This window comes from Heptranchias perlo, chromosome 32 (assembly GCF_035084215.1).
Source record: "Heptranchias perlo isolate sHepPer1 chromosome 32, sHepPer1.hap1, whole genome shotgun sequence".
Lineage (NCBI taxonomy): Eukaryota > Metazoa > Chordata > Chondrichthyes > Hexanchiformes > Hexanchidae > Heptranchias > Heptranchias perlo.
In genome coordinates, this window is record NC_090356.1 from 11,147,789 (window position 1) to 11,175,409 (window position 27,621).

A 27,621-nucleotide genomic window follows, 5' to 3' on the forward strand; every position below is an offset into this window, starting at 1 on the left:
CCAACGTTTCCCAGTGCTTGTAAATCCGGGTCTGGGTCACAAGGCCGTTGGTGCGCGAGCTCCAGGCTCAGCCCCAAACTTTAATCCCCCCCCCCCATTTCTACTGTAAAACAAAATGTATTTTTCAGTTATTTGAGAATTTGAAGTCAGACTGCCATGAAATCCCCCCCCCCCCCCCCCATGTTCTGTGTGAATCGTAGGCCGATATTGCAGCATTAATTATTGTAGTCGGTTAACTGTGAAGAAAAGGTTATTTCAGGCATCAATATTATGCTTTCCTTTTCTTTGTGCATTTTGCTGGCCTGGGAGCTTAGCTAAAGTGACGATGAGCCTTAACTGTCCAGCAGTATGGAGAGTTCCCCAGAATAGCATGCATGAGCTGTATTTGAGTTTGTGCCACAAGTGTGACTGTCTGGTCCATGAGAGATTTATAAGCTCTATGTGATATGATCGCAAGCCCATGATTCTATACTGTATTACTCGCCTGATCATTCTAAAATGTGCCACTAGCGTGTTGATTTTGCTTCTAAACCGCATAACATCCTTTTCATAATTCTTGAGAATCGTTCTGCGGTGATCAGCTCACAGGACTAATTTTAATCATAAATTGCATTCATTTTACTGAAAACATCATATGAATTAAAAAGGATTATCCTGACTGGTTTGGATTTATGCAGACTGGAAATTCCTTTCTGCTGACTTGATTTTTTTTCTTACTCGCGGTGGCTGATCTCTTCAAGGGTGCTGCTATTTTCAGCGTAGCCTCGGGTTGTGCGTGTGGCAATATTTTCTCACCCACCATTGGTTACCACCTTTCTCTGAAGTTCCATGGAAGCAATTTTTTTGGAGTTTGTGAGCAAAGTAACATCCCTTTTCAGTGTTCTGGCTTACCTATTGCAAGGATCAAAGGTTCAAGATGCTAATAACTAGAGATTCCCTAACCCACCCCACCCCATCCCATCCCAATTTTCCCCTTCCTCACCTGAAGGTGCAGATCCTTACTGGGGTATGATTGGTGATGGGTACCCTTGGTTACCTTGCCCAATTGGATATTCTTATACATATTCACTCTCTAGGCTCACACATGAGTTATTTGACCATGGTGAGCATTATAGTTGAGCCCAATCCAGTCTGTCGTTTGTATAGCTGTAAGTACAGGTCATGAATAGCGACCAGGAGGAGAAACGATGATTGATTTTCCTTCCTGTTCCCCTGGTTGCTGGGACCAGTTATGGTGCCCAGTAGCTGCTCTGCCTGAGATCACATTACAGTAAAAACAAAATTAAACCTGAAATCTTGTATGTATGGCTCATGGTGCATTTACCCATTGAAACATCAGGAAAGTGAGTAACTTTTTTTTCAAAAATACCCTTTGGAGAAGAAAAGTGCTAACTTATTTTTCTCCACAAATCTTCTAAGGGCCTTTCAGTCACATTTTGGAGTATTTCTTTGTTTAAAGTTTCAAATGACATAATGCACTGAACCCCTGAACAAATAACTTTTCAACTTCACCCCATCCATCATTCTTTTGTGAATTAATTAATAACAATTCTATGTATCTCCCAAGGGATAATGATTGGGTCTTCCATGCATGTCAATATGACCTGTGTCTTTAATCTCCCAGAGGTCCTCTCTATTTCTGAGTCATAGTAAACCTGATTAATGGAGTCTTATTTTCCACCTGTGTGACATCTTTGCATAAACCTGATGATACATGTGGCTGAACACCTATAGAAAGAATACAGTACTTGCTGTTCTGTAAATTGTTAGAAATCTGAAATGGAAAAGCAGCTACTAAAACTGTTCTGCTCACAAGCCTGAGTAGACCATTAACACCATTTGCAATAATGCAAACCTGAATATGAATAGCCTCCACCCTTAAGAATATGTGAAACTAGTACTATTAGCACATGGAATCATTGGAAGAAATAATATTTGTGCATTTTGTTTTCCTTTTTTAATAAGGCAAAGGTGATGCAAAATCTAAAATCTAAAACCTTTATGCTCATCCATAATTTATCAAGGAGTGTTTTTAATGGTTTCCATGCAGTGTTTTATCGGTAGTAATTGGAGAGAGCATAGTTATAAGCTGGCACAGCCATATTTCACAGCAAGTCTATATATGAGAAGAAAAAAATTAACTCGGCATATATCCCACTGTTCCACGATCAGCCAAATGTGTAGCAATCGCATCAAGGATATTTGGCAGTAATCTAAAAAATTTTCTGCATTCACCTTTAGTCTATTGCAGAAAATATATAAATGATCTTTTTCAGTATTTTCTTTCAGCTTTATTTGAAGTGTTATAGATTGGATTGAACCTCTTTATTTCTCCTCCCTCATGACACACACCAGTCCCTAGCTGAGCTGACTCAAAAATCAAAATACTGCAGATGCTGGAAATCTGAAATAAAAACAGAAAATGCTGGACATACTCAGCAAGTCGGGAAGCATCTGTGGAGAAAGAAACAGTTAATGTGTCATGTCGATGACCCTTCGCCAGAACTGGGAGAAGTTGAAGATTAAACAGCTTTTAAGCAAGTTCAGAGCCAGGGAAAGGAGGGAAGGTCTTTGATAGGATGGAGGGCAGGAGTGATTAAATGATAAAAGGGATGATGGTGCAAGGCAAAGAGGGTGGTAATGAGACAAGTAAAGAAACAAAAGATGGGTCTGGAGGAGCTATAAATGGCAACATCAGAACCATTAGCAGCACCTGCTGTCCAAAAAAAAATGGAAGCAGTGGTTATGATCTGAAGTAATTGAAATCAATGTTGAGTCCAGAAGGTTGTAAAGTGCCTAAACGAAAGATGAGGTGCTGTTCCTTGAGCTTACATTGAGCTTCATTGGAACAGTGTAAGAGGACGAGGACAGACAGGTCAGAGTGGGAGTGCGACGACGAATTAAAATGGCAAGTGACTGGCAGGTCAGGGTCACACTTGCAAACTGAGCAGAGGTGTTCAGCAAAGCGATCACCCAATCTGCATTTGGTCTCCCCAATGTAGAGGAAATCTCTGTACTTGTTTGAAAACTGTTTAATCTTCAACCTCTCCCTGTTCTGATGAAGAGGTTATCGACCTGAAACATTGGGCTCGATTTTACCATCGGGTTTCCTGTGGGTTTCCAGCGGGGGGGGGGGCCCCGAAAATCCCGATATCCAGTCACGTGACTGGATCGCGCCACGATCCCGACCACTTCCGGGTTCCCCGATGACGTGCGGGGGTGCGTGCGCGGCCCCCGCTGGTGGGAATCCCGCAGGCAATTAAAGCCAGCGGGATGCCACTTGAGGTTATTTATTTTGCTTGTTCAGGTCATTAACTGACCTGATTAAGGGACTGTGTGTGATTTTGGGGAAACATGGGACTGTTTCACACACTGGGGGAAACAGTCCTAGTTGAACTGGACGTGTTGCAGCCGTCAGCCTGTGGCAGCTGCAAAGGTCCATTTGACAGGTGGGGGAGGGGCGGGGGGAGACCCTCACCCATTGCAGGAGGCCGCTCTGTCGCTTGGGACAAAGTGTGGCCTCCACCACCCCCCTCCGGACGGTCAAAGTCACCAACCTGCACACTCACCCCGGGGTCCGGAGACATGTGCCTACCTTGCAGACCCCCTCAGATGTACATATTGCGGATGGGGGCCGCCGTAGCTGCAGTCATGACCCCCCGGAGGGCGAACAGCATCGCCATCCACGCCGTCCACCTCTTGACACGTGGAGCTCCACAACAGAGTGCTGTGACACATCCACCTGTACAGCAGGAGGGAGGGCTACCGCAGAGAGAGATGCATCGCAGAGGGCACTACCCTCGCCACACGTTCCACAGACCGAGGCGCAGCTCCCCGGACCTCTCCGAGCAGCAGTGCACACGGAGGCGCAGATTCACTCGACATGTAGTCGTGGAGATCTGCAGGCTCTTTCATGCCGAGCTGCTCCTGGCTGGCCATCTGCTTACCTGTCGCTGCCAAAGTCACCACTGCCCTCCACAACTTCTCCTCCACATCCTTCCAGGGTGCAGCCGGGTACACCGCCGATGTCTCTCAGTCGTCTGCGCGGAAGAGCCCTGCAAATACACCTGCACCTACTCTGCAGTAACACAATGGGTGGCATCAGTGGTGGGTCCTCATAGTGATACCCAGGAGCGGGCATTATTGGACACAACAGACAGGATTCGCAGAGAGACATGGCAGTGGTGGTGCCAATATAATGTGTGATGTTTGTTGCTCTGAAATTCAATATAGGTAACACCCATGGCAAACCCTCAGACACCCCTGTGCATCCCCTTCATGCTCACGACACGTTTGCCTTACGCTGCCTACTGCACGTATGTGATGCATGCCCTGTGGCTGCAGCACAGGTGGTGGCAGGTTGAGTGAGGCTGGCCGTGAGGGAGATGCACGAGAGGGTGGGTATGGGATAGAGCCATGAGATTGTATGAGGTTTGGGTTGCGTGTTAGTGGCGGGGTGAGTACTGGCGAGGTGAGTAGGTGCAAGTAAGATGAGGATGGGGTTTGAGTGGGTATGAGGGGTGATGTGACAGAGTAGTGTTGGCGGTGCCGAAGGAGATGTGGGTTGGGGGCAGTGTTGTGGCAGACTGAGTGTAGGGGAAAGACTACGTGTTCTCACTGTGGCTGACCTACTGCGGTCATTGGAGCGCCTCCTGCACTGTATGCAGGTGGGCGATATGTTGGTGGCGCAGGTGACCCCCTCTGCCACCTCGAGCCAGGCCTTCTTGGTGGCGGAGGCAGGCCGCTTCCTCCCGCCTGCCGGGTGGAAGATCTCTGTCCTCCCCCTCCTCCTCACCCCATCTGATGATACCTGGGGTGAGGCATCATTAAACTGGGAGCAGCCTTCCCCCTGGGCTGCTCCATGCTGTAATTTGTTCCATTGGTTGCAGCATCTGTCAGTGGAGGACTGCCCCTTTAACTAGAGAGCCTCCAGCTGACAGATCGTACTGCGCATGCGCAGCCCGCCCGACGCGCAGACTAGCAGCGCGGACCCCGGAGGAGCAGGTAAGTGATTTCAATTAGTGGATTGCCTGCTACGATCGCGCGGGCAACCCACTAATTTCACCGGGCGCGGAGGCCACGCACCCGAAACCTAACCCGCCGGAAACCCGCAGGCCTGCTAAAATCAGGCCCATTAACTGTCTTTCTTTCTTCACAGATGCTGCCTGACTTGCTGAGCATTTTCTGTTTTTATCCCTAGCTGAGTGGGCAGTTGATTTGATCCTAGCGCTATCCCAATATTGCTCAAGCCAGCTGCTAACAAGTGCATAAGAGAGGTCCAGGGTGACATTTGTTTTTCTTCTCTCCATTGACTCCCTGTAAGGAAGCACCTACCTTTGTTTCGTATTTTTCTGTTGTGATTAAGATTGGAAGCACATAATGTAAGGAATTGTCATGAGGACCCATTCTATAGTACAGCCCATGAATATTATTACTGGGTGTGTAAAACATTTTAAAGACTTTCCCTATGTAGAAGAAAAGCTACATCTACAGTTCTTGCAGATGATGCAATGGGAAGATTTGTGCTCTCACTGGTAGAGGATAGCTGTCCAAGACATTGTCATGTATGAATTATCAGCTCAGGGACTGTTTAAAAGACATAAGTAAATACCATGAAGGACGATGGGATAAACAAATTTCCCTCTGAAAGGAATCCTTCCAACCCCCCCTTCCCTCTGAAAAGTCGGAACATTTGGCTTAGTGATTTGCAAGACTGTAATGTATATTCAAAGATGCAGAAATGTTAACCTGTGGACTGGCAGGAACTCTGGAGAATTTGTCTCCCTAAGTAGGCAAATTTCAGTCTTTTATTCATGCACTGTGATGCTGATGAAAGCTCCAAAATATTATTAGTCATAAAACTAAAATATCAGGAGCTACTTTATTGCTTTGATTTTTATCCCATACAACTAAAGTTTATTTAAAAACGTCTCAAATCTCCTGTCTTTATTTTCACCATTGTCTCTTTTTTTATATACAAGTTTTCTGTTGCTTCTATTTAATGTATGCAGCTCAATATATTTCCCTTTAAATTGTGATGATTGTCATTGGTTTGATCGCTTCAATCTTTTGAGGCAATTTTCTAGCTTTATTAAGTAAAGAAGTTAATACTCCTGTAATGTGGGGCCAGCAGCCTGATTACGCTCTGAGAAGATAACTTCTCCGTAGTGCTGCAACTTAACATCTGAGGTAATATTACATTCAAGAGCTTAATTTCTGCTGCTTCCCCTCTGTATTTTTGAAAATGCTTTCGGTTACCATAAATTAGTATTGCCAATGTGATAGAATACAGAGTGTTGGGTGCCTGAAGTGAGAGAGATTCAATTTTCCAGTACTAAAAACCTAATTAAGTCTAGTAAGGAAATTTCCATTGTAAGTAGCAACAAGGAAATTGACTCAGTTGCTACAAAGGTTTTGTAGTGGAAACTGCCTTTGCACAAAGATGTTTTTCCTTCCCCTCTTTTTAAAAAATGGTGCATCTAGATAACTTTTGTGTTATTCACAAAGATAAACCTAGCATCATGGCAATCAGACAGTTTGCCATTAGCCATGTTTTGTTAAGGCCTTGGATCCAGTCGAATAACATTAGGTATTAAATCTTTTAGGTTTGTACAGTCTGTGACCAGTTTTGTAAATTGCTTCTGTTGTGTGCTAACCTGTATAGCACGAATTCAGCATTCCTTACCTGCATGTAGTTGAATTGCGCTCTCAGGAAACATGAACTTTTCTGTTCAGAGCCACATGTCGAGGTCTTTCAGAAGATTGTATTGAGTTCACAATATGAACAGTTTTTAACAGTTGCTGTACTTTATATTCTTAGAACAAGCCTATTTTGCCAATAGGGTTAGATGAAGAGGAGTGGGAGGAGGCTTAGGTGGAGCATAAATGGCAGCATAGACTAGTTGGGCCGAATGGCCTGTTTTCATGCAGTACACATTGTGTAACTCTATGTAATTTTGGTCTATTTTATAGAACCCGTGTTTAGATTTATTGGTTTATGCCCAGCAGTTTATACTTGCAGGCATTAGCTGTGTGTAGTTCATATTGGGAGCTCACGTATTGCCTCCTTGCATCACTGTGGGGAAGGGGGAGAGGAAGTAGCAGAGCTTTTTGCAAACATGTCTGCTAGCTCTTCATGCACGGATGTCTTAAATGTGTTTTGTTATATCAATTTTACTTCTGTACTAAACCAATGAGATTGCTAACTGAAAAACTTGGAGCTAATATTGTCATGAAGCAGTGATTTTACAATTGCATAGCTGAGTTACATAATTAAAATCTTCACTTAAATTTCACCATTTGGTGTTTAAACTTGCGCGAGTAAATATATTGGGGCAGAAATCACTCACGAAATAACAGAGGCTCAACAGTGCAAAATGGAGGAGCAAGTTTCAGAGTTCGCACATGCGCAGTGAAACGCGGAAATCCGGAACTTGCTCCTTCTGGTTCGCCAGCGATATGACAGCTTCGAATTAAAGGTATATCGCACACTGCAAGCAGAGAAATCATTGAAAAAGTGCAAACGTGCTAATCTGCCAAGCTGGAAAATAATTAATTATGCCACCAAACAGACAAGCTTAAAATATCGGTCTGTACTATGTTTTAACAGCGCAGTAAGTCTTAATGACTGCCAAACAATTAAAAATTAACTTTTAAAAATGTGGAGTCGCATTACTCCTTATTTTAATAGCTTTTGGTCATCAATTTTTTTTTAAATTAAATTTTTAAAAACTTTTCCCTTCTGTCTCTTTTATTTAATTCAATTATTTCTTTTTCTCTGATTATAATTGTTTTTACATTGATTTTAATGTTGTACCTTTCACTTCCTGGTTTAAGGCTCCAAGCCTGCAGAGACAATTAATGCAGCTTGTGTGCCTGCAAAGACAGTTAATGCTGCAACCTGATTGGTTGAGGGGAGAGATCGCTCCTCTTGCTTCTCCCAGGGTCCTCGCTTCATTTGAACTGATACTGGGCTTTTCTCCGCTTCCTATTAGATGAAGTGCCCAAATTAGTGGGTTAGTATAAATCTATGGAGCGGCGAGCAGTGTTGGTTCGCCACTCCGAGCAATTTCAGCCCCCACTGTACTCGTGGATGTATAAATGCCCTGTTCCTATAATAGTGGCTTGTGATTTTTTAAAAATGCTATGTCGCATTGTGTGTACATAAGTTCCCAGGGAGTTCGATATCATGTAGATAGGTGTGCACGTTGCAACTGCTCAGACTCCACTGACACGATCCTAGCATGAAACCTGTTGCAATAGAGGCTAAACTTACATTTATATAACGCCTTTCAACATTGCATATCCAAATACGTAGGAAAACCTTATATGATTGCAGCCCAATAAGGTGGTTTGCTTGTGTTCTAATTTCCAGTTCTGACGAAGGGTCTACACCATATACCTATCTCCTCTTTTCGATTGCAGAAGCACTTGCTATGCAGCTCCATAATTTTCCCCTTTTTATTTCAGATTTCTAGCATTTACAGGTGTTTTTCTTTTAGTAATCTAAATGGGCATTAATATCCCCCTGCCCCCAAAATAAAACTCTCTCAAGGATCAGTCTGATTTGGTGCCTGTGTTTCATATGTACACATATGAGCTAAGTCAAATAAACTAATTTATTTTCCATTCTTTGTATTATCTACAGGTGTGGAGGAACAGTGGGAGCAATTGTCACTTGCCCATTGGAAGTGATTAAGACAAGGCTCCAGTCCTCAGGCTTAACACTTCGTCCGGTCTACATTCCACAGGTCAATCTCAATACAATCAATGGACCGGGTGTTGTTCGACCAGCGCGTGTAGCACCAGGACTTTTCCAAGTTCTAAAGTAAGTGAACTGTTTGTTTGTTTTTGTTTTCTGCATTTCTTGATAAAAGTAATTAATCGGCTACTCAGTACTGGCTTCAGCAATGCTGGGCTGCCGCACAGTGTTCCTGCTGCAGTACCCAGGTCAGATCAGCAACACTTGCCTAGTCAGTGCATATGCATCTCAAGTTAAATATTAATTGAACCTTTGTAAACAATTTTACAACACCAAGTTATAGTCCAGCAATTTTATTTTAAATTCACAAGCTTTCGGAGACTTCCTCCTTCCTCAGGTAAATTTACCTGAGGAAGGAGGAAGTCTCCGAAAGCTTGTGAATTTAAAATAAAATTGCTGGACTATAACTTGGTGTTGTAAAATTGTTTACAATTGTCAACCCCAGTCCATCACCGGCATCTCCACATCTTAATTGAACCTGGTATTTGGGAGCTCCTCATTCTGTCAGCAGAGTTACAGAGCGAAGCAGTGGTTGGTATTTCTTAATCATTTTATTTCTCATGATTAAGGATATGCAAGCAAGAGCCACATTGTGATGCAATGATTTTGTGGTTTACATTTTAGTGTTTTAAACTGTATTCTATCTCTCTGCAAAATAAAGAAAATTTGATTTAAATTGCCAACTTAGAAGCTGATTCTAAAGATGAACAATTTGGTCAGCTAAAAAATAAAATGGGACTTTTGTACTTCAGAAAATGGTACATGTTCATGAAAGCTGGTGATTTATTTCTAATCTAGAAACCCTAAGGTTAACTTTAATACTCTCACCCCATCCCAAGTCTAGTCAGCTGGGTCTGTATGGCTCAGTGTCGCATCATTTAGGTTATCTACCTTCTGAGCTACTGGCAGAATCTCTTCACTGATTGCATCTTATGCTGAATCATTTTGCTCACTTCAACTCTGGTTTTATCTGCTTGACTAATTAGTTTTAAAGAACCTGCAAAATGATTTTAACGGTGCATTTATACTGCAGCTACTTGTCTCAGACCACTAGTCATAACCAGGCAGAACCCTGTTAACATTATTTGAACATTAGAAATAGGAGCAGGAGTAGGCAATATGGCCCCTCGAGCCTGCTCCGCCATTCAATCAGATCATGGCTGATCTTCAACTTCGACCCCACTTTCCTGCCCGATCCCCATATCCCTTGATTCCCCAGAGTCCAAAAATTTATCTATCTATCAACCTTGAATATTCTCAACGACTCAGCATCCACAGCCCTCTGGCATAGAGAATTCCAAAGATTCACAACCCGATGAGTGAAAAAATACCTCCTCACCTTAAATGGCCGACCATTATCCTGCGACTATGCCCCCTAGTTTTAGACTCTCCAGTCAGGGGAAACAACCTCTTAGCCTCTATCCTGTCAAGCCCCTTCAGAATCTTATGTTTCAATGAGATCACCTCTCATTCTTCTAAACTCCAGACAGTACAGGCCCATTCTACTCAGCCTCTCATAGGACCACCCTCTCATCTCAGGAATTAATCTAGTGAACCTTTGTTGCACCCTTTGTAAGGCAAGTATATCCTTCCTTAGATGAGACCAAAACAGTATGCAGTCTTCCAGTTGAGGTCTCACTAAAGCCCTGTACAACTGTAGTAAGACTTCCTTAATTTTGTATTCCAACCCCCTTGCAATAAAGGCCAACATGCCATTTGCCTTCCTAATTTCTTGCTGTACCTGCATGCTAACTTTTTGTGTTTCTTGTACTATGACACCCAAGTCTCTCTGAACACCAACATTTAATAGTTTCTCATCATTTAAAAAATATTATGTTTTTCTATTCTTCCTACCAAAGTGAATAACCTCACATTTCCCCACACTATACTCCATCTGCCACCTTCTTGCCCACTCACTTAACCTGTCTATATCCCTTTGCAGACTCTTCATGTCCTCCTCACAGCTTACTTTCCCACCTTTTTTTTATATTCGTTCATATTTGAAAGTTCTTTATCTGAATGCACGTAGCATTCATAACAAAACGGACGAGTTAACGGCACAAATAACTACGTATGGGTATGATCTTGTGGCCATTACAGAAACATGGCTGCAGGGTGACAACGACTGGGAATTAAATATGCCAGGGTATTTAACAATCAGGAAGGACAGGCAGGAAGGGGAGGTGGGGTGGCTATGTTAATAAAGGAAGGAATCACTGTAATACAGAGAAATGATATTGGGACAAAGGATCAGGATAATGAAACAGTTTGGGTAGATATAAGGAATAATAAGGGGAAAAAAACAGTAGTGGGCGTAGTATATAGGCCTCCTAATAGTTGCAACTCTGCTGGAAGAAGTATTGATCAGGAAATAGTCGGGGCATGTAATAAGGGAACAGCTATAATTATGGGGGATTTTAACTATCATATTAACTGGACAAATCAAATTGGGCAGGGCAGCCTTGAGGAAGAGTTTATTGAGTGTATTAGGGATGGATTTCTCGAGCAGTATGTAACTGATCCTACAAGGGGGCAAGCAACCTTGGACCTGGTCCTGTGTCATGAGCCAGGATTAATTAATAATGTCCTAGTTAAGGAACCCCTTGGAATGAGTGACCATTCCATATCCAATTAGAGAGTGAGAAGGTTGGTTCTCAAACAAGCGTTCTGAGCTTGAATAAAGGAGATTATGATAGTATGAGAGCAGAATTGATCAAAGTGGACTGGGAAAATAGATTAAAGGGTAAGACGGTACATGAGCAGGGGTGTTCATTTAAGGAGTTATTTTACAACTTTCAAAAAAAGTATATTCCACTGAGGAAAAAAGGGTGTAAAAGAAATGACAGCCATTAATGGTGGGAAACATGGAGATGGCAAAAATGCTGAACAAATATTTTGTTTCTGTCTTTACGGTAGAGGACACTAAGAACATCCCAACACTGGACAAACAGGGGGCTCTAGAGGGGGAGGAGCTAAATACGATTAAAATCACTAAGGAATTGGTACTTAGTAAATTAATGGAACTCAAGGCGGATAAATCCCCTGGACCTGATGGCTTACATCCTAGGGTCTTGAGGGAAGTGGCAGTGGGGATTGTGGATGCTTTGGTAATAATTTTCCAAAATTCTCTGGACTCGGCAAAGGTCCCAGCAGATTGGAAAACTGCTAATGTAACACCTTTATTTAAAAAGGGTAGTAGGCAGAAGGCTGGAAATTATAGACCAGTTAGCCTAACATCTGTGGTGGGTAAAATTTTGGAGTCTATTATTAAGGAGACAGTAGCAGAACATTTGGATAAACATAATTTAATAGGACAAAGTCAGCATGGCTTTACGAAGGGGAAGTCATGTCTGACAAATTTGCTTGAGTTCTTTGAGGACATAATGTACAGGGTGGATAAAGGGGAACCAGTGGACGTAGTGTATTTAGACTTCCAGAAGGCATTTGACAAGGTGCCACATAAAAGATTATTGCTCAAGATAAAGAATCACTGGATTGGGGGTAATATTCTGGCATGGGTGGAGGACTCGTTATCTAATAGGAAGCAGAGAGTTGGGATAAATGGTTCGTTCTCGGACTGGCAACCAGTAGCCAGTGGTGTTCCGCAGGGGTCGGTGCTGGGTCCCCAACTCTTTACAATCTATATTAACGATTTGGAGGAGGGGACCGAGTGTAATATATCAAAGTTTGCAGATGATACAAAGATGGGAGGGAAAGTAGAGAGTGAGGAGGACATAAAAAACCTACAAGGGGATATAGACAGGCTGGGTGAGTGGGCGGAGATTTGGCAGATGCAATACAATATTGGAAAATGTGAGGTTATGCACTTTGGCAGGAAAAATCAGAGAGCAAGTTATTATCTTGATGGCTAGAGACTGGAAAGAACTGCAGTACAAAGGGATCTGGGGGTCCTAGTGCAAGAAAATCAAAAAGTTAGTATGCAGGTGCAGCAGGTGATCAAGAAGGCCAATGGAATGTTGGCTTTTATTGCTAGGGGGATAGAATATAAAAACAGGGAGGTATTGCTGCAGTTATATAAGGTATTGGTGAGACCGCACCTGGAATACTGCATACAGTTTTGGTCTCCATACTTAAGAAAAGACATACTTGCTCTCGAGGCAGTACAAAGAAGGTTCACTCGGTTAATCCCAGGGATGAGGGGGCGGACATATGAGGAGAGGTTGAGTAGATTGGGACTCTACTCATTGGAGTTCAGAAGAATGAGAGGCGATCTTATTGAAACATATAAGATTGTGAAGGGGCTTGATCGAGTGGATGCTGTGAGGATGTTCCCAAGGATGGGTGAAACTAGAACTAGGGGGCATAATCTTAGAATAAGGGGCTGCTCCTTCAAAACTGAGATGAGGGGAAACTTTTTCACTCAGAGGGTGGTAGGTCTGTGGCATTTGCTGCCCCAGGAAGCTGTGGAAGCTACATCATTGAATAAATTTAAAACAGAAATAGACAGTTTCCTGGAAGTAAAGGGAATTAGGGGGTACGGGGAGCGGGCAGGAAATTGGACATGAATTTAGATTTGAGGTTAGGATCAGATCAGCCATGATCTTATTAAATGGCGGAGCAGGCTCGAAGGGCTGATTGGCCTGCTCCTGCTGCTATTTCTTATGTTCTTATGGGACGAGGGTGTCGCTGGCGAGGCCGGCATTTATTGTCCATCCCTAATTGCCCTTGAGAAGGTGGTGGTGAGCCACCGCCTTGAACCGCTGCAGTCCGTGTGGTGAAGGTTCTCCCACAGTGCTGTTAGGAAGGGAGTTCCAGGATTTTGACCCAGGAACGACGATATATTTCCAAGTTGGGATGGTGTGTGACTTGGAGGGGAACGTGCAGGTGGTGTTGTTCCCATGTGCCTGCTGCTCTTGTCCTTGTAGGTGGTAGAGGTCGCGGGTTTGGGAGGAGCTGTTGAAGCCTTGGTGAGTTGCTGCAGTGGCATCCTGTGGATGGTATACACTGCAGCCACAGTGCGCCGGTGGTGAAGGGAGTGAATGTTTCGGGTGGTGGCTGGGGTACCAATCAAGCAGGCTGCTTTGTCCTGGATGGTGTCGAGCTTCTTGTGTTGTTGGAGCTGCACTCATCCAGGCAAGTGGAAAGTATTCCATCACATTCCTGACTTGTGCCTTGTAGATGGTGGAAAGGCTTTGGGGAGTCAGGAGGTGAGTCACATGCCACAGAATACCCAGCCTCTGACTTGCTCTTGCAGCCACAGCATTTATATGGCTGGTCCAGTTAAGTTTCTAGTCAATGGTGACCCCCAGGATGTTGATGGTGGGGGATTCAGCGATGGTAATGCTGTTGAATGTCATGGGGAGGTGGTTAGACTCTCTCTTGTTGGAGATGGTTATTGCCTGGCACTTGTCTGGAGCAAATGTTACTTGCCACTTATCAGCCCAAGCCTGGATGTTGTCCAGGTCTTGTTGCATGCGGGCTCAGACTGCTTCATTATTTGAGGGGTTGCGAATGGAACTGAACACTGCAATCATCAGCGAACATCCCCATTTCTGACATTATGATGGAGGGAAGGTCATTGATGAAGCAGCTGAAGATGGTTGGGCCTTGGACACTGCCCTGAGGAACTCCTGCAGCAATGTCCTGGGGCTGAGATGATTGGCCTCCAACAACCACCACCATCTTCCTTTGTGCTCGGTATGACTCCAGCCACTGGAGAGTTTTCCCCCTGATTCCCATTGACTCCAATTTTACGAGGGCTCCTTGGTGCCACACTCGGTCAAATGCAGCCTTGATGTCAATGGCAGTCACTCTCACCTCACCTCTGGAATTCTGCTCTTTTGTCCACGTTTGGACCAAGGCTGTAATGAGGTCTGGAGCCAAGTGGTCCTGGCGGAACCCAAACTGAGCATTGGTGAGCAGGTTATTGGTGAGTAAGTGCCGCTTGATAGCACTGTCGATGACACCTTCCATCACTTTGCTGATGATTGAGAGTAGACTGATGGGGCGGTAATTGGCCGGATTGGATTTGTCCTGCTTTTTGTGGACAGGACATACCTGGGCAATTTTCCACATTGTCGGGTAGTTACCAGTGTTGTAGCTGTACTGGAACAGTTTGGTTGGAGGCGCAGCCAGTTCTGGAGCACAAGTCTTCAACACTACAGCCAGGATGTTGTTGGGGCCCATAGTCTTTGCTGTATCCAGTGCACTCAGCCGTTTCTTGCTATCGCTTGGAGTGAATCGAATTGGCTGAAGACTGGCTTCTGTGATGGTGAGGATATCGGGAGGAGGCCGAGATAGATCATCCACTCGGCACTTCTGGCTGAAGATGGTTGCAAACGCTTCAGCCTTGTCTTTTGCACTCACGTGCCATCATTGAGGATGGGGATGTTTCCAGAGCCGCCTCCTCCTGTTAGTTGTTTAATTGTCCACCACCATTCACGACTGGATGTGGCAGGACTGCAGAGCTTTGATCTGATCCGTTGGTTGTGGAATCGCTTAGCTCTGTCGATAGCATGTTGCTTCCGCTGTTTAGCATGCATGTAGTCCTGAGTTGCAGCTTCACCAGGTTGGCACCTCATTTTTAGGTAAGCCTGGTGCTGCTCCTGGCATGCTCTTCTACACTCCTCATTAAACCAGTATTGATCCCCTGGCTTGTTGGTAATAGCTCTGTATCATCAGCAAACTTGGATACACTACGCTCGGTCCCTTCATCCAAGTCATTAATGTATATTGTAAATAGCAGAGGCCCAAGCATCGTTCCTTACAGTACCCCACTAGTCACAGCCTACCATCCTGAAAATGACCTGTTTATCCCTACTCGCTGTTTTCTGTCTGGTAATCAATCCTCTCTCCATGCTGATATGTCACCAGCAACCCCATGAGCCCTTATCTTGAGTAACAAGCTTTTATGTGGCACCTTATGGAATGCCTTTTGGAAATCCAAATATTCTACATCCACTAGTTCCCCTTTATCTACCCTTCTAGTTACATGCTCAAAAAATTAATAAATTTGTCAAACACTATTTCCCTTTCATAAAACCATGTTGACTCTGCCTAATCATATTATGATGTTCTAAATGCCCTGCTACCACTTCCTTCATAATAGATTCCAGCATTTTCCCAACGACTGATGTCAGGCTAACTGGCCTGTGGTTCCCTGTTTTCTCTCCCTCCTTTCTTGAATAGCAGGGTTATATTTGCTACCTTCCAGTCTGTTCTAGAATCTACGGAATTTTGGAAGATCATAACCAATGCATCCACTATCTCTGCAGCCACCTCTTTTTAAATCCTTGGATGTAGGCCATCAGGTCCGGGGGATTTATCGGCTTTTCGTCCCATTAGTTTCTTAAGTACTTTTTCTCTACCGATAATTACTTTAGGTTCCGTACTCTCATTAGTCCCTTGGTTCCCCACTATTTCTGGTATGCTTTTTGTGTCTTTTACTCTGAAGCCAGATACAAAATATTTGTTTAAAGCATCTGCCATTTCCTGATTTCCCATTATAATTTCTCCTGTCTCAATGTTTAGGGGATCAACATCTATTTTTGCTACTTTCTTCCCTTTTACATACTTATAGAAGCTCTTACAATCTGTTTTTATATTTCTTGCTAGTTTACTTTCATATTCTATTTTCTCCCTTTTATCAATTTTTTGGTTGCCTTTGCTGGTACTAAAACTCTCCCAACCCTCAGGCTTACTACTCTTCTTGGCAACATTATAGGCCTCTTCTTTTAATCTAATACTATACTACTTTAGTTAGCCACGGGTGGATCACTTTTCCAGTGGAGTTTTATTTCTCAATGGAATGTATATTTGTTCAGAATATTGAAATATTTCTTTAAATGTTTGCCGTTGCTTTTCAACCATCATAACTTTGAATTTAATTTCCCAATCCACCTTAGCCAACTCACCCCTCATGCCTATATAATTGGCTTTATTTAAGTTTAAGACTCTAGTTTCGGACTTAAGTAACATCACTCTCAGAATTTCACACTGAGTTTATCATTATGATCGCTCTTCCCCAGAGGACCCTTTATTATGAAATTACTAATTAACCCTGTCTCATTACACAATACAAGATCGAAAATAGCCTGTTCCCTGGTTGGTTCCTTGACATATTGCTCTAGGAAACTGTCTCGAATGCATTCCATGAACTCGTCCTCCAAACTACCTTTGCCAATTTGATTTGCCCAGTCTATATGAAGATTAAAGTCCCCCATGATTACTGCATTACCTTTGTTACAAGCTCCCTATTATTTAATGAATAATATTCTGTCCAACCATATAGCTACTTTATGGGGGCCTATAAACTACTCCCATCAGTGTTTTCTGGCCCTTGTTATTTCTTATTTTCACCTATATTGATTCTACTTCCTGATCTTCTGAGCTAAGATCCTTTCTCACCGCTGTGCTTATGTCATCCTTTATTCGAGCGACACCCCCTCCTTTTCCATTCTGCCTGTCTTTTCTTAACGTCATGTCCCCTGGAATTTTTAGTTCCCAATCTTGGTCACTTTACAACCATGTCTCTGTAGTGTCTATTAGATCAAACCCATTTATCTCTATTTATGCAACTAATTCATCTATCTTGTTATGAATGCTCTGTACGTTCAGATAAAGAGCCTTTAATTTTGACTTTTTACCATTTTTTCCTACTTTGTCCTTACTTGTTCATGTTCTATTATTGGTAAACTCTCTGTCCCTTCCTGCCACTCTCTGCTAATCTTTACCCAAATCACTACACTGCTCTGTTGCCTTGACTTTTCTCATTAGATTTCTAAATTTCCCCTCACCTGAACCCACCACCCACTTTTTAGTTTAAAGCCCTATCCACAGCCCTAGTTATTCGATTGGCCAGGACGCTGGTCCCAGCCCGGTTTAAATGCAGCCCGTCTTGACGGAACAGCTCCCTCTTTCCCCAGTACTACGTACTGGTGCCAGTGCCCCATGAATCGAAACCCCTGTCTCCCACACCACTCTTTGAGCCACGCATTTAACTCTGATCTGTTTGTCCCTATGCCAATTTGCACTCAGGTGTAAATGCTCAGGTAGTAATCCAGAGATTATTACCTTTTGAGGTTCTGCTTATTAATTTAGACCATAGCTCCTCAAACTGTCTCAGCAGAACCCCATTCTTAGTTCTACCCAAGTCGTTGGCTCCTACATGGACCACGACAACTGGATCCTCCCTCTCATGCTCCAAGTTCTTTTCCAGCCGCGAGGAGATGTCCTTAACCCTGGCACTGGGTAGGCAACACAGCCTTCGGGACTGTCAGTCGTGGCTGCTTCTGCTTGCTGGAATTTTAACTGTACTATTTAGGAGAGAGCTCTGTCAATGCCTTGGTACACATGTGCAGTGCTCTCTCCCAAAAGTTAGAAATTTAAACACTCAGTGAGGAGAGGAGAATCCCTGCTTTCTCAGCATTTCAATTTAAGGTCAAGTTTATCAAGTGTTGAGGGCATCCAACAGATTTACACTCCATGCAGTGTCAAGCAACATCCATCACTGACCCAGTATTGCTCCAGGGATTCACACTCCACTTTGCTGACACCAGATATACACTGCCATTTTAGTGTCTATGCAAATTTGAAATTGCTTCGTAAAAGCACCCTAAGAAATATGATGCAACATGTGTTGTATCAATTTGCCTAAATAGAACTTTCTGAAAGCACCAGGCTTAGTGGTGCAGTCCAACCTCCTTATCTGTCAATTGCAGGTGGACATAGGAGATTATTTTCAAGGTTTTTGTGTGTGAAAACTACCTAGAAAGTTGAGTTCAATAGAAAATATTGGTTTGAAACCCAATGTGCCCTTTTTTGCCAGTCCACTTTCAGCATTCCATCTACTGTAATAACTTAATTTGTAAGTATGTACAGAGTTTCAAACAATTTAATTTGGGGTATTTGAAAGATTTAAGGGGAGAGTATTGGTAGGTTTTAAATTTTCTCTGTAAACGGAATGAATCACTTCCTACAGCAGTATCCCGAAGCTTAATTTCCTAAGATTGCAAATATTTCCAACAATAGCTTCCCTTTTATTGGATGCAACAGAATTCTGTCCTCGGGCTGACTCTACGTATGTGGCATAACTGTGCTGCCACTCTGAACAAAACACTTGCTAGTTATAAGTTTTTGCACGAGTCTAGAAAGAACAGTAGTTGATATTAGTGACAGACACTTCTCATGTTGAAATTACGTTCCTCTAGCATTACCCAGTTTGAAAGCAACGGATCACATTCTCTGATAAAATAACAGGCAAAAGAATGCCATATGTTTGCATTGAATGTTTGTCTGCTAATAGCACCAACAGGGATTTCTACCCCTTATTTATCCCCTTCCCCACCCATCCAAATATTTTTTTATGCATGATGACAATGAACTGCTTCACCATTGTTTGTTAAAGCAAGCAGCAGATGGACGTAATTTGAGCTCTTGTTTTTGTAACTTTGCATTATGAAGTAAAAAATGACAAAGTAAATTCATGACTTTTGGGTGGGTAGAGGAGGAGAATGCACACACACTCCATATTACATTTAGTTAATATGTTTCTACAGTGGTTAAGACTTTAATCTTTGACTAATGTTGCTGACAAAATATAGCAGCCATCAGAATTAATAACTATTCTAACCTGGCCTCGCAGTGTAACAGAAAAGCCAGTATTGGACAATAATCTGTTTCTATATTACTTGCATCTTTCGGTGAAGTTTAGTTTACGATTGCTATATTAAGCCTTGCATTTATATGCAATCCAAAGGTTTTGATGTATGACATCTGAAAGTCCCATGAAGAAATGAACCCTGAGGGATTGTGTTCAGTTCAGTTCATTCAGACTTGTGAAAATTATTGGGCTCTCTGCTGTAAATGGGTCAACAAGGTTTGCTACTGAAGTATTTAAAATTAATTTTGACGGGATGGAATTGGTATGTTAAGAATTGCCTATTTTGGTGACCACACAATGGCCGGTAACATTTTGGAAATGCACAACATATGTTCGGTTCTATAGCCTACTCGTATTTGGGTTAAAGTACCAGTTTGGTTGGTGAGCTCCAAGCACTTGTTTTGCACATTTACTATTTCATAACACATCTTCATCTAAATTTCTAGAAGAAAAACCAATGAAGAACTCCTCCTCCAAAAGGGAAATCGTGTTTGACTAATTTATTAGAGTTCTTTGAGGAAGTAACAAGCAACGTGGATAAAGGGGATCCTGTGGATGTGGTGTACTTGGATATCCAGAAGTCTTTTGACAAGTGCCACATCAAAGGCTACTACACAAAATAAGAACTCATGGTGTTAGGGGTAACATATTAGCATGGATAAAGGATTGGTTTGCTAACAGGAAACAGAGTAGGCATAAATGGGTCATTTTCAGGTTGGCAAGATGTAACGAGTGGAGTGCCACAGGGATCAGTGCTTGGGCCTCAACTATTTACTATCTATATCAATGACTTGGATGAAGGGACCGAATGTCTGGTTGCTAAATTTGCTGATGATACAAAGATAGGTAAGAAAGTAAGTTGTGAAGAGGACATAAGGAGTCTGCAAAGGGATATAGATAGGTTAAGTGAGTGGGCAAAAATTTGGCAGATGGAATACAATGTGGGAAAAGGTGAACTTGTCCACTTTGGCAGGAGGAATAGAAAAGCAGTATATTATTTAAATGGAGAGAGATTGCAGAACTCTAAGGTACAGAGGGATCTGGGTGTCCTAGCACATGAATCACAAGAAGTTAGTATGCAGGTACAACAAGTGATCAGGAAGGCAAATGGAATGTTGTCATTTATTGCAACATAAAAGTAGAGATATTTTGCTACAGTTGTACAAGGCGTTGGTGAGACCACATCTAGAATACTGTGTGCAGTTTTGGTCTCCTTATTTAAGAAAGGACATAATTGCTGTGAAGGCGGTTCAGAGAAGGTTCACTCGACTGATTCCTGGGATGAGGGGGTTATCTTATGAGGAAAAGTTGGACAAGTTGGGCCAGTATACACTGGAGTTTAGAAGAATGAGAGGTGATCTTATTGAAACATATAAGATCCTGAGGGGATGAGAAGGGGTAGATGAGAGGATGTTTCCCCTTGTGGGAGAGACGAGAACTAGGGGCCACAGTTTAAAAATAAGGGGTCTCCCATTTAAGACTGAGATGGGGAGAAATTTTTTCTCTTGAGGGTCGTGAGTCTGTGGAACTCCCTTCCCCAGAGAGCGGTGGAGGCAGGGTCATTGAATATTTTTAAGGCTGAGTTAGATAGATTCCTGATTAACAAGGGAGTCAAAGGTTATAGTAGGTAGACGGGAAAGTAGGATTGAGGTCGCAATCAGATCAGCCATGATCTTATCAAATAGCAGAGATGGCTCAAGGGGCCGAATAGCCTACTCCTCTTAATTCGTATGTTCGTATGATGCCATCATTTGTAAAAGTGCTGCTCGATGTCGCACTGAACCATATGGACCCAGGTTCTATGTTTGGTTCCTGATCTGTGCTGAGTTAACTGATCCTGTATGGGGCAGTACATTTAATTTCAATGCCCCTGGGGTAAAGAAGAGAATTCAGCTGAGGTTACTGATCATTATCCAGTAATTCCTACTAGAAAGCACATTTACGGATGTTGGGTAGGAACAGATTGGGTTTGCTTGTGATGCTCTGGATCGTGAATAACCCGCTGACATTCACTGGCTAGCCTCACACATCACTTGGGCACAGCACATACCAAAGCAAGAGTCAGTGCCCTAAGGAGAAAGGGGGTGGGGGAATTAGCATTTTAATATTTCATATTAAAATAAATATTAAGAACAGAAAATGTTACCTTGTTGAAAGGTATCCATTGTTCCCTTCTATGGTGGCAGTGCATCTCTTTTTCATATATAAAAGCTTCTTCTCTTAAACATAGCACCTGGTTTGAGATCTCTGCCCTGTGTCCAGCCTTGATTTACATTTTGCAGGCTCAATTCATTCTGCATTTTGATATCTACCCTATATGTAGTGGCTCTTCATAATTGGAACATGTGTTAAATTTATGCTTGAGCTTAGAAGTGGGGTTTTATGCAGAGCTCAGTGTAAATTAAGTATACCTGTAGCAAGCTTCAGGTGGACAGTTATAGAGGAAGGACCTATCCCCCCTCAAAGAAAGTAGTAAACATTGATTGGTAGTCTGCAAAGCAGTTAAAATGTATCAGTTACATTATGGCTTTTTACCTAGTCTTTTTTGCATACTAAGTGTGGAATTAAAGATCCATTTATATTTGCAACCTTGAAGCCTGACCCACACAGAATGTGTGTTTGTGATTCTTAGATTCCCCAAATAAACTGAGGGTAACACTGAAATTTGTCATATCCCAAAGTAGGGGGGTGGGGGAGGGGAAAAGTAAATTATTCATATTCTCGGTGTAAAGAGAGAAGAATAATCTGATTCAGTAAAAGCAGAAGTTTGTTTGACAATGTGCGGTTGGAAAAAAAAGCTATTTACCAGACTTACTCCATTGTCTAATTGTCGGAGAGAGGTTCAGTCAGACCAATATTCTTTAAAAAAAAATCTGAATTGGTAGACTGTGTGGGTGAACTGAGAACAGCCAGAATAACATGGCGACATATAGTATCCAGCACTACCAGAAGCTTTCATTTGTTAGCGTTACGAGTTGGAGGCATTTTTTGAAGTGGCTGTCCATGCCTCTGGAGCTGCTAGCATCATCTTGTTTATATTTATGTCGTTTATCTGCTGGAGAGTGCTGTGGTATAAACGCAGCATTATACTGTTACTTCAAGGGTACGATACATATTTGTACGTAATTACCCCATATATAGATTATATGCAGATCTATGGTTATTTTCTCTATTGTCAATTCAAAGATTTTGGTCTCGACTTTTACTGGGGGGTGTGTTCGGGATGAGTTGGGGTACAGCAGGAGGGAAACCTCCATGGGGTGCTCAGCGTGAGGCCTGGGCCATTTTCGCTCCCAGGCCTCATTTAAATATTCCAGCACTGTCGCTCACCTGAAACTGGCAGAAATGACTTTCTGGCCGGCGGACGGGAGTGGGAAATCAGCTCTGGAGCCTTAGGACGCCGGGGACCCAAAGGAAGGGTCCTTGGCGCTAAGCAAGAGCTTTTGTAGCCGATGCGTGCTTGCAGAGGGAGCGGGAAGGCTGGGGCTGTGGAGGCCCAAGGATTCCTTGCAGGACCTGAGAGGAGCACTCCTACTCTTCCTAGCCCACAAGGAGTTCTCACAAACGTCATTTTTCAAAACTTACCGTGGCCTTTTCTGGCCAGTCGACGCCTCGTGCCGTGATTCAGCTGTCGGGTTTCTCACAGTGCAGACTTCCCTCTGACTAAAGGTTAAAACCACGTCGCAGCACTGATTGTCATCGGACTGCAGCTTTTGAATTTAAAGTAGGCTGCCTGTAGTTAAAGCCTCAGCTGACTTGCAATTCAGTGAAGATGAAATACTGCAGGGTGGGAACGGAGCAACCTCAGGCCGGTAAATTGACTCCATCTAGTCTTAATCCCACTCACGCACCGTTCTCGCTGGGCGAGGGCGGGGGGTTAAAGTCGAGGCCTTTGTTCCCGAGTCTGTCTAAATTTAAAACCTACATCTGACGTATATTTGGTTTGAACAGGAGCTGATTTGCAATGCAAAATTGGTGATTACTTTTTGAAAATAAGTAAATGGAAGTTGCATATTAGGGTCAATCTGACCTCTGTTGATCAGTGTTGAAGAAGTTGAAAACATGGGTACATTGCTATGCTTTTGTTTTAAGTCGCATTGCATATTCCAAGTGATTGCTGTTGCATAGAAATGTTAATGTACTGTTGGCCAGGGGTGGCAGAAACTACTGAGTTTATTCCAAACTGCTGACACAGGCAAAAGCAACTATTGAACTGAAGTAACCTGAGTTCAGTTGCTGGCCTGAGCTGGCTTGAACCGGTTTGAATTAGCTACGTTTTGTGAAAGACAAAGGAGATGTGATTAGACACAAGTCCTTATTTAGAAAAGGAGTAATGAGGTAATGCTACCCAAGTCCTTGGGACAGAGCCAATGAGGAGAAGACACGGACTCGGCGAGCAAGCCTAAACCAACGGGAGAGAGACAGCATAGCTTGAAGAGATAAGATTCGGAATAAGAATGAAGAATCTCGGGCGTGGAGCCAGAGCGAAGACTCCGGAGACCAACCATCGCAGAAGTGGAAGAACCTACGTCGGGGACGTAGAGACGATGTCGAGAGAGAGAGAGAACGGAACGCCTGGCCAGCATCAGCTCTCCTTTTCGGGTATTATCCTTCATATTCTGTGACCACTCGGAGTGTCAGAGAAACCTAGTGCGTGTGCATTTAGATCCTAGTTTGGGTATATAACTGTATAACCTGGTGCAAACTGCATGTCTATAGGTATATGATCTAACGACGTGAATAAAGCGAATTGAGAGTTGAGAGAATTGACTCTTCTCCTCTTTGTACTAAGCCAATAACCGTAACCGGTGACCTTCAGTCAACATAGTTGGCGTCCCTGGGTGGACACGAGAATAAATCTCTCTGTTGAGTCAGGGGAGACTCGAACCGAACTGAATTGGCAAAGTACACAGAGAACAGGAGTTTGGGTTAATTCATAGCTATTAACATAAGATGACGAATCAAGGGGAATCTCCAAGCCCTGGGGACTTGGACTGTTTTGACTGGAAGGGACTTCTCCAAAAATACGTAATAGGGAAGTGGCCGCAATACGGGGAGTATGCGGGTCACATTGGAGACAAGGGATATTTGGAGAATTGCGCAAACAAAGATGTCATATAAGAAATTTAAAAAGGTACAGAAGTCCGTAGCGGTCGGATGTTTACTTGAGGAATGGATAGAATGCTAACAGCAGGCTAGGAGAGGGCGGGACAGATTAGAGGAGATAGCCCGCCTTAGTGAGAAGGTAACTGATTTAAAGGGACAGAAGTGCGGATTTGATGCACATGAACCAATATCAGTTACAGTGCAAAAAATTGGCTAAAGAAAAGAGTAAGAGAGAGGGAGAAGCCCAAGCAGCTAAAGCTGAGGTGGAGTGATGGAAACAACAATGTAGTGATTTAAAAGCTGCTATGAATGTGATTCACAGAGCAGCTCAGGAGAAGAGAAGTAGTACCGGTGATCACACAAAGTGTCAGAAACTGATAGTGAGGCTGCAAGATCAGCTAGCCGCACAGAGGGGCATACTGTGTGCTTTCACATCCGGAAGAGGTGAAGAAAGCGGTCAAGGGGATGTAGATTGGGATGATTTAGCAGACGGGGCGGATAGATACAGCAGCGGTGACGGGGAACCTCCACCAGAGGATCCACCGCCAGCATATGCTCCAGAGCCGAAAAAACCGTCTGGTCCAATGGCCCCCCTTGTAACCACTAGAGCACAGATAGGGGCAGATGGCCAGGATATGACATATTCCACCCCACTTGGGGTACAAGAACTGAGGGATATTGCGAAAGATATTGGGACGTGCGCGCCCGGGGATGATCCTCGGGAGTTGTTCTTAGCGGTCAGGCAACAGAGAGGCTTAGACGATGCTGAGGAAAGAAAATTAATCCTAATGTGCCTGTACCCACATATAGGCTCCGCCCTAACGGAGGAACAAAAACTTGGTAGAGGCACAAATCAGGCCTTAAAGAACCAGGTATTATCTGTCATGGGCGATAACAGAGGGGATTCAGTGGAGGCGCTAATGAAATGCTATCAAAGAAAAGGTGAACACCCCACCGTATTTTCGGCCCGCATTTGGGCGGTGTTTCAAGGGGTCTACGGCACAGGCCGAGATAGGGATAATTTACAGCCGGAGGTTAGGAACCGATGGCTGAGAACGCTAGTGTCGCATGGCACTGAGGAGTCGAGGAGGGCACTAGATCAGTTTGATCCCACTGATGGCACACATATGGAGCCCTGGATAATTAGGAAGATGGTTAGAGTATGGGAAAGGGAAACACAAACGATCCAAGGCATCCGGGAACAGAGCAATGCCTGTTAAGGATCAGGTGATAACCTGGAGAAATGAAGGGAGGGGACCCCCTCCAGCTTATCAAACAGTGGGAAGAGGAAGAGGCAGAGGCAGAGGAAAAGGAAACTTCTCGGGAACAGGGAGAACTCAAGGCGAGGTGTCCAAATGCTATAACTGTGGCCAAGAGGGACACTTCGCAAGGGACTGCCTGAACCCGAGACGAGAGAATGCAGGTCGGGGAGGAAACCAGAGCCTACCCGTGGAAGGGCCGAATAGACCAAGTCCTCAGTGTGATATGATAGAAATATCACCGAGTTCCGGGTTGTACCCCGAACTGCAATGACGGTCTCAGGCCTCTCCATTATGGGTGTGTGACGCGCGGTGAGATGACACGGGGAGACCCCTAGTGAATGGTAGGGTTGGAGGCTGCCCTATTACATTCCTTTGGGACACAGGGGGATCCCGAACCACCGTTATCACCATTCAGGTCAATGATGTAGATTGGAAAATTCAAAACAAAATTGTTCTAAGCGGATTCACAGGGCATTCACAAGTGGGATATGAGTGTACCATTGGAAGTCGGTGTGGGAGACATAGTGATAGAGCGTTCAGTGGTCCTTATTAAATTACCCAGAGATCAAGAACATATATTAAGGAGTGACTATATGGCCAAAGCGGGACTCTGCTTTGACCCCGTTAATTGTATGATTTGGCAAATGCCTTTGGGCATGGACAGTATAAATCTCACACTCGTCCCGGTGGGGGAATATCGGGATAGGATATGCACGATCGGGGAAATGTGGATAAAACCAGGAGAAATGAGTCACGATCGTGAAGTACAACAAATTATTGCACAAAACTCAATAGTCTTTGCCCGACATAAACATGATTGTGGGAAAATGACCGGGAGTGTGTGTATACAAGGTCCAGACCCCAAACCACAAAAGCAGTACGGTTTCCCAAAACAAGCAGAAGAAGAGATAGAGAAGATGATAGAGTCTGCTGCAGCAAGGGATATTAAGACCAATAGCTTCTACTAACAACGCACCTATTTGGCCGGTGAGGAATCCCGACGGTAGCTGGCGACTAACGATAGACTACAGAGAATTAAATAAAGTCACCCCGTTAACAGCCCCTACTGTGGCAACTAGCCCAGAGACAGTAGTTCGACAAAATGAGGATGCGCAGTGGTTTACGGTTTTGGACATAAGTAACGGTTTTTGGTCTATTCCACTGGAGAAAGAATGTCAATATAAATTCGCGTTTACTTTCCAATATATATGGACCGCCCTGCCGCAGGGATTTCACAATTCCCCGTCCATATTTCACCAATGGCTGAGGGAGGGGTTAAAAGGATTCTTGAGGCCTGAATGTCTAGTGCAGTGTGTAGACGACTTACTCTACAAACTGAAACCAAAAAGGAACATTATCAACTGCTAAGTGAATTACTGCAGTTGTTACATGACTTGGGATTAAAGATTAACCCTAAAAAAAGCGCAGACCATGAAACAAAAAGTTACTTACTTGTGAATGATTCTGACACCGGGAAAAAGGGATATTGACAAGCGAAGGGTCGAGACAGTTGGCAGACTCCCTGTTCCGCGGGATGTAAAAGGGTTAAGGTCCTTCTTGAGCTTGGTGGGATATTGCAGGGACCACATTGATGGATTTGCCACAAAAGCGGCCCCGCTGATGGAATTATTAAAAAAGAATGTGGCCTGGGAGTGGAAAACAGAACACACCCAGGCCATGACCGCTCTAAAGCAAGCACTAGCTGCCGCGCCTGCTCTGAAAACCCCAAATCCAACGGAGCCGTTTTCATTGGAGGTGGCTACCACAGACACCACCCTTTCGGCAGTTCTATTACAGCAGACACACTGGAAATTACGACCAGTAGCGTTCGCCTCACGTATGCTTTCACCAGTAGAGCAGGGGTATGCGGT

At 43.7% G+C, this 27,621-nt stretch overlaps 1 protein-coding gene and 1 long non-coding RNA gene across 2 annotated transcripts in view; one reads left to right on the plus strand and one right to left on the minus strand.

Moving 5' to 3' along the window:
* Positions 1–23,301, minus strand: part of LOC137301006 (uncharacterized) — an 86,766-nt gene extending 63,465 nt beyond the window's left edge. The window contains exon 1 of the long non-coding RNA XR_010958213.1: positions 22,968–23,301. This is a non-coding gene — a long non-coding RNA (uncharacterized lncRNA). The remainder of the gene's footprint in view (positions 1–22,967) is intronic.
* The window catches only part of slc25a33 (solute carrier family 25 member 33), a 40,573-nt gene that overhangs the window by 484 nt on the left and 12,468 nt on the right, over positions 1–27,621 (plus strand). Inside the window, exon 2 of the mRNA XM_067970336.1 lies at positions 8,648–8,827. Coding sequence (XP_067826437.1) covers positions 8,648–8,827 — 180 coding nt within the window. The remainder of the gene's footprint in view (positions 1–8,647; positions 8,828–27,621) is intronic.